At 38.5% G+C, this 7,983-nt stretch overlaps 1 protein-coding gene across 1 annotated transcript; it reads left to right on the plus strand.

The window, feature by feature from the left end:
- Positions 1 to 713: 713 nt before the first annotated feature.
- Positions 714 to 7,118, plus strand: bub3 (BUB3 mitotic checkpoint protein). The gene is made up of 8 exons (XM_034708098.1): positions 714 to 905; positions 2,611 to 2,805; positions 2,897 to 2,966; positions 3,055 to 3,206; positions 3,582 to 3,740; positions 3,918 to 4,095; positions 4,301 to 4,517; positions 6,836 to 7,118. The coding sequence occupies exons 2-8, from the start codon at positions 2,611 to 2,613 to the stop codon at positions 6,843 to 6,845; spliced, it is 981 nt and encodes a 326-aa protein (XP_034563989.1). The 5' UTR covers positions 714 to 905; the 3' UTR covers positions 6,846 to 7,118.
- Positions 7,119 to 7,983: the final 865 nt, after the last annotated feature.

Raw genomic sequence — 7,983 nt, forward strand, 5'->3', positions numbered from 1 at the left:
TTATTGCCCTACCGATCAAAAGTTTGGAAACACCTTCTCATTCAAGGGTTTGTATTTATTTTAATTATTTGAAAGACTGTAGATTAATACTGAATGCATCAAAACTATGAAATAACATATATGGAATTATTTGATAAACAAAAAAGTGTTAAACAAAGCAGAATATGTTTTATATTTTAGATTCTGTAAAGTAGCCCCCTTTTTCCTTCATGACAGCTTTGTACACTCTTGGTATTCTCTCAGTCTGCTTCATGAAGTGGTCTCCTGGAATGGTTTCTAATTAACATGAGCCTTATCAAGAGTTAATTAATAGAATAACTTGCCTTCTTAATGTGTTTGAGACCATCAGTTATGGGTTGGTACACAATGGATAGCCTTATTTGACTACTGTTGTAATACTTTTAATGGTAAAACCATATTATTTCATAGTTTTGATGTCTTCAGTATTAATCTACAATGTGGAAAATAATTGTAAATTAAGAAAAACATTGAATGAGAAGGTGTGTCCAAACTTTTGAATGGGATTGAACATTCTTAGCACTCTTAATTAAAAGTACATTTACTCATACTTTGGAAACGCATCATGTGCGCCTGCGCATACAACGAAGGAACGGTGGAGCTTGGGATCCTGTGTCACGTGATCTGCTACAAGACAACGGAAGCATACGCTGAGCTTAAATCAACCAATCACTTGCAAGGCGGGAACGCCAATATTTGTACGAACCAATCAGCATCCAACTGAACATGGGAAGCCTTTTCAATGGTTTTAGCTTCACGCAGCCACATTGCTTTCTTTCTCACTTCACTCTACACATTTAATATATTGAAGTGAAACGAGGAAAAATTTAAAAAGTATTGTTGAATTGGAGAATCCATTGCATCTGGAGGACTTCAAAGCGGTAGCGGTAAGTAAAGTTAAACGGCCAACGTTAGCCGAGGACATGTTTACCGTTGTAAGCTAGCTTTAGCACCACTGTCTGCAGTTTAAGTGGGCTCGGTGTATTTGCTGGACACCATAACGTAAAGATTATCCTATTGTAGCGTGAAAACCATGATCAAAAGTGGTTGAAAACTCATAAAACTCGACCCTCGATAATGAATAGCGTGTTATGAACCATACATGTTTGCAATCCGCTTTAAGGACACACCGGAGCTTGTTAGCTACTTCCTCGACTGCTCTAACTGAGCTAAGCTAACAACAAACCTGAAAAGCTAACAATCCATTAATAACACTATCCAGCTCGCACTGCTGTTAGAGGAAATTAACACAATTTGCGTGGATTTTCTTAAGAAAATATTGCTGTGGTGTAAAATTAAATTATTTATACATCCAAGCCACATTTTTGTATATTTCTAATACAGTTAAAATTCAACCCATAAGTATTGCAAAGATTATTCATATGATCATGTTCCTCTCTATAGTTCGATTATTCAAATTTTTGGAGGATTTAATATGTTTTTAGAGTCTAACCTAAAACATAAATTGTAAGATCCAGAATCGGCTTTAATGGCCAGGTATGCTTGAACACACAATGAATTTGTCTTCGGTAAACTGTGCTCTCTTTGTACAAAGGCATAAGAATAGGGCATAAAAATATAAACATAAATATAATAATACTAACATCAACTATAAACACACAAGAATAACAAATAAGCATGACTAATATGTACAGGCTAAAAACAATAAATGATAATAGTGCAGTGGTGAGTAGTGCAAAGATGCTGACGTGAACGTGAGGTAGTTTTACATTAAAAAAGTATATGTTAGTGATAGTTAAATATAGAATAAATAGAAATATGTGAATTCTGCTTGTAGTATTTAGTGTTCATCAGAGTGAGTAAAGGAGGGGGAAGTTATCAGTAGAAGATATACACAGTTAACTTAACTTTTTAATATTTGTCCGAGCCACACTTTTGTGGACTGGTGGCTGAAGAGGTGCTGGTTCACTTGCCTGGGCACTGCTGATATGCTCTTGAGCAAGGCAGCAACCCCCCAGCTGCTCGGGATGCGCTGGTTGATTGCAGCATCCTCACTCTGACATCTCTCCCTAAGTGCATGTTTGTGCATAAAAAATTGGATGTATATACCAAACTGTGTGTGTGTGTGTTAGTGTGTGTGTGTGTGTGTGTTGCATTACCAAAAAATAACACAAGTGGAAAATTTGAATTTCCCTCATGGGGATTATTAATAAAGTATGTTTCTTCTTCTTTTACTGCAAAGTTAAAACGAATGCTTTGCTTATTGTTTCTAACCTTCCACATTGACTTTCAATATAATGTGAGTCGACGAATTAATCTAACAGATAGCAGTCAGGAATCAAACTATGGAGCATTGCTGTATTTTTAAGTGCAGCTGATCTGGTTATTAACAGGAGTCCAAAACAAGAATCATGCAGAACATCTGCCTAATGTATTATTACATTCCTAAAGGACAGTATGGAAACAACCTCTTAAAGCCAATACATTTTTGCATTGTAGTGGTGTTAAACTCAATAGCACAATAGTTTCTAGTGTTGTTATATTTATTCATGTAAGTTTTTTATTGATAAAGTCTTAAAGTCGCCTTAAATGATTCATTACATTCTTGATTATTGTTATTTCTCCTGGCAGATGACGGGTTCAAACGAATACAAACTCAACCAGGGTCCAGAGGACAGCATCTCTGCTGTCAAGTTCAGCCCCAGCACAACACAGTTCCTGCTGGTCTCTTCTTGGGACTGCACCGTCCGACTCTTTGATGTGGGAAGCAACACCATGCGGATGAAGTACCAGCACACAGCTCCAGTTCTTGACTGTGCTTTTTATGTAGGTCACACTTCTTTTTTTCATATTTGTTTGGTGTCTGTGATAACGTAAAGTTCTGTTGCACTCAGACAAACTTCTGTTTTGCTTTCAGGACCCGACTCATTCTTGGAGTGGAGGTTTAGATGCTCAATTAAAAACTCATGATTTGAACACGGACCAAGGTATGTAAGACACATTGGAAGTAGGTTACACTGAGTACAACCATGTGAATGTTTATTTAAGCTGTTCTTTAATGTTACACTCAAACAGATACAATAGTAGGAACACATGATGCTCCTATTCGTTGTGTGGAATATTGCCCTGAGGTTAATGTCATGGTAACGGGCAGCTGGGACAGATCGGTTCGGTTGTGGGACCCGAGGACGCCCTGCAATGCCGGCACTTTCACTCAGCCTGAAAAGGTAAAGTTAAACAGACCAAGTATGAAGTAGTGTTGCAGTAGTTCTGTGAATGAGTTAACTGATTTGTAGGAACAAAAACCTAAAACCAAAACTACTTTGTTCATGTTTTTGTCTCGGGATACATTTTTAAACCTTAGTGTTGTGGTGTAAAACTAGAGCCATTAAAGATGCTTTGTTTTCAAGAAAGTACCCAGTTTAAATTTAACTTTGGCAAAATATACGTGAAAGTTACAGTTAAGTAATTGTTGTGTAGAGTATTGATTTAAGATGGTGTTATTTGAGTGATTTGTTATGTATTTGTTTATGTATCAAGTGAGACTTTGGAATCGAGAGTGTCATCTTCCTCTTGTCTCACACTCGTCTTTTTGCTGTAAGGTGTACACGCTGTCGGTGGCTGGAGATAGGCTTATTGTCGGCACAGCTGGGAGACGAGTCCTGGTATGGGATCTGAGAAACATGGGCTACGTCCAGCAAAGAAGAGAGTCCAGTCTCAAGTATCAAACTCGCTGCATCAGAGCTTTTCCTAACAAACAGGTGCACTTTTGACTGGATTTTTTATTCACTTCAGTATCACACACTCGTCTGCAAGTCTAATGACAGATTGAGACAACAGTGCAAACTTGACACACAGTCGACTCCTAATAGAGCATCATGTTACAGCTAATGTAAAGAAGCTGGATGGTAACTTCATATTTTCTGTCTTGGCTCCAGGGCTACGTCTTGAGTTCAATCGAGGGACGTGTTGCTGTGGAGTACCTGGACCCGAGCCAGGAGGTTCAGAAGAAGAAGTATGCCTTCAAATGCCATCGGCTGAAGGAGGAAGGAATTGAGCATGTCTACCCTGTCAATGCCATCTCTTTTCACAGCGTTCATAACACCTTCGCCACAGGTATGGCTGGCTAGTTTGTACTTGATAAAAATTGTTTCTCTCTTCCCATATTATGGGGCAATGTGATTGCACTAAGCTTATGAAGTGTTCTATAACCTTAGCATTGCAGTGCCAAGGTTAAAAGAGAGCACACAGTTATTGCAGATCCATATCTCAACACAGTCCTAGTCTTTGGAGGTTGACCTTCGGCTTCTCCTCCCACCAGGTGGCTCAGACGGCTTCGTGAACATCTGGGACCCGTTCAACAAGAAGCGTCTGTGTCAGTTCCACAGATACCCGACCAGCATTGCCTCACTGGCCTTCAACAACGACGGCACCATGCTCGCCATCGCCTCCTCCTACATGCAAGAGAAGGGAGACATCAGCCACCCCGAGGACGCCATCTTCATCCGCCAAGTCACAGATGCAGAGACCAAGCCCAAGTGAGTCTACCTCACCTCTTGTCCCTTAGTTTGACGACAGTTTGGTCTTCAGCGATTCAGTGAGCAGCTGCATTAACAAGAAGCGTGTCCAGCTGCAGCATATGCCGATCTCTATCTCTGTCCGTCCACTTTTCAATATCCGACAGTTGAAAGATGAGCGGATAAAAAATTGAAAATCCCCCCCCCCCCATATTTGATGTGGTAAATATACACTCAGTGACCAGACAAGTAGAAGCTTGCTGACACTGTAATGCACTTCATCACAATAGCTCTGTTGTAAACATACTCTTTAGAAACGGGGGACATACATCAGGCTGTCAAAGGGGCATTTTGAGGTAGTTTGTTGTTTATATATCGTCTACTATTATTTTAAAGTGTGTCCAAAAACCATTGTGAGGAAAAAAAATAAAGGTTATAACAATGTTTAAAATACGACAACTGTGTTTTGTCATTTCTGTAATATAGTTCTGCTCATTTTAGGTGTAGAACAGCTTAACCTTAAATCCCTGGAGTTGATTTAGGCCGGGGTCTAGCTTTTTTAAGGGTTACATTATGAGTCAGAGCTGCAACTAATCATCATTTTTAATACCCCATGATTTTTGAAGCCATAAATGCCAAAATATTGAAAGAAATATGACCTCCACAGACTGCTTATTTAATCCGACCAGCAGTACAAACCACAATCTAAAAGCTTTACTACAACTACAACTTAAAAAATGTTGAGATGCTGTGTAAAATGTTGATAAAAATAGAATTTTGATGGTTTGCAATTTAGTCCTATATGGAATTAAAAACAGTGTAAAGACAACATATCAAATATTAAGAAAAATGTTGCTGTATAATGGAAAACATTATAATCTAATCTAAAAGTGTAACTTCAGAAGTAGAGCTGGGCGGTATTGAAAAAGATGTTATCACGATAACCTTTTTATATCAGTCGGTATCAATCATTTTCACATTACATATCAAATCACTTTCATATAATTTTAAAGGCAGATTTTTCTCTTCTGAGTGACAGTTGAAGAAACCAGACAATTTGTTAGCTTGTATCTGGGATTTAGCAGTCTAGTAAAAAGACAGAAAATTTTAACTAATGAAGTTTAGTGTCCTTTCTTGTCAAGCATGTTTTCACTCTGCTTTGAGCTGGTAGGTTTTGCGTTTTCTTCAATGTCGCTGTTGCTCGTTTCAGCAGTGTTTACATTCTGCTCCAATCCAATCCACTTTATTTATACAGCACATTTAAAAAAACAATGAAATTTAGCAAAGTGCTGCACAGTGAGGTAAAATAAGTTAAAACACAATAAAATGAAAGAATCATAATAAAACACTTTAAAAACTAGAAACGCAGTAAGAGCAAATAAAAATCCAACAAAAAAACGGACAGAGGCAGAGACCACACAACTCTCCGCTGAGTTAAAAGCCAAGGAGTAAAGATCCAAATGTCTTTAAGCCCCGCCTACCTCTCACCCTGCGACATGATTGACTGTTCCATGCCGACTTCTTCTGTTTAATGTTGGGTGGGAACCAAGCGGCAACCTCCAGTCTCAAACTATGAAGCCCATGCGGAAGTGTTATAAACTGCAATTCATCGAGAATCCGCTTGAGGCTGGCTGCAGAAACACCTAAAACCACATACACACCAATTCAAAAAAAATATCTTTGCAGCATTAATAAACATGTTTACAGCCTGGTTCAAAAAACAGCTTGGCTCTACGTAGCTAATTTCTCTATCGGCACACACTGTACGGGGGATGAGTTTTTTTCTAACGCGAGAGTTCAGAAGATATTAAGATTACGAGTTTTTGCCCATATAAGGACATGACTGTCTTGACTCCCTGACAGGAACACATAGCTGTTGGCTAGGAGGCTCAAACACCGCCTCTTTACATCACACTATGCCTGGTTGAGTTCCGCATTTCCAATACGGCTGACGCCGTCGATTGGCTTCAAAACAGCGCTCAGGAACAGATGGGTGACGTCACGGATACTACGTCCATTACTTATACAGTTTATGGTGGGAACTAGCGTTTAAAACACACTATCTGGTTTAAGTGTATCAACATTGTATCGTACATTTGCTATGTTTATATTGAGAAAAAAAAATTCCCGATAATTATCGTTTTATCGCCCAGCCATATTCAGAAGTACAGTTTAAAGTGAACTCAGAACTTGCCTCTGCTTCAACGATCCTCACAGAGATGGGCTGTTTGCTCGGACTGTTGCACATCACACAGAAAGACCTCGGAGTCAGTATTCAACATGTGGGACTGTATTTGTTTAGCTACATTAACTGAATCTGCTCTGTCTTCGGTTCACAGGTCAACTTAAGCCCGCCTGGGAATGGTTCCCAATGCTTATGAAGCCTCCATCATATTTCGGTTTGCGCATATCTGCTGGCATCCAGTGCATCTTTTACCATATGGATTCATTACATCTTTTTCTATTCCTTTACAACAGTTTCTCTCTCTCTCTGTCTTGTAAGTAATGTTGGTTAAAATGATTCCTCTCTCTTTCTGGCTCTTGTTAAATATTTTGTTGTTTTGTGTGTATTCTGACACCTGATGCTTTTCTTGACTAAAACTGGTTTTATATACACATTGACATTTGTTGCTTGTTTTTTTGGGATCTATTAAACATAAGCTGTTTTTTTTTTACATTTTGATTGATGTACAACATGGAGTTTTATTCAAAAATAGACACTGGGGGTGGAATTTTGATCACTGAAATATTTTAAAATATGCAACGAAGTACAAAAGAAAAATTAACAGGGTCTTCATCATTATTTAAAAGTATTGGATTCAACTTTTTAAAGATTTTAGGGCTCTTAGAATGTCTTATTTCTACTTGTGAGATGTCATACATTTTGGATTGCATTTTGACTGAGGCCAACTTTATCAAACCTACACTTTCCAGGTTCTGTTTTTTTTTTTTTTGATCATTTTGTGGATTTAATTATTCATGTAACCGCACTTAAGGCAACGTATTGCAAACACATGCACAAACCTTAAACAGAAGAGAGAAAGAGAAGAAGCTAGGGAAGTGCAAATTCAAGGAAATTTGGCTTCATGATGAAAAATCCAGAGTCTTTTGCAAGATGTGCAAAAAAGCTCTTGAAAGTGTGCAGATGAAAGATTTCAAATTTTTACCAATTGACAACATACGGCCAGTTCCTCAAACATCTCTAACTTGCGCTACCTGTGAACAGAACCTGAGAAATGTCAGGAATGTGTCGGGGCAGGAGAGGCCAGTCTCTTGATGATGTGTTGAAGGAAAGCGATGAGCCACTCTTCTTGCCCAGGGCTCCACTTGCCCTCACACACTGACCTGTGCTGATAGATATCATAGGAGAAAACCACTAAACTGAATGAACCGAGGAGAACGAAAAGGTAAAAGTAGGGATACTTTTAAATCACTCATTTTAATCAAACAGTATCAGTTAGGTGAACAATTGAGGTTATATCAGCAG

The sequence above is a fragment of the Notolabrus celidotus genome, chromosome 18 (genome assembly GCF_009762535.1).
Source record: "Notolabrus celidotus isolate fNotCel1 chromosome 18, fNotCel1.pri, whole genome shotgun sequence".
Classification (NCBI taxonomy): Eukaryota; Metazoa; Chordata; class Actinopteri; order Labriformes; family Labridae; genus Notolabrus; species Notolabrus celidotus.

Excerpts from the sequence above, each read along its gene's own strand:
- bub3 (XM_034708098.1), top strand. The coding sequence starts at position 2,611 with ATGACGGGTTCAAACGAATACAAACTCAACCAGGGTCCAGAGGACAGC. Across the intron at positions 2,806-2,896 it reads TTCTTGACTGTGCTTTTTAT|GACCCGACTCATTCTTGGAG; the intron begins GTAGGTCACACT and ends TTTTGCTTTCAG. Across the intron at positions 3,207-3,581 it reads CTTTCACTCAGCCTGAAAAG|GTGTACACGCTGTCGGTGGC; the intron begins GTAAAGTTAAAC and ends TTTTGCTGTAAG.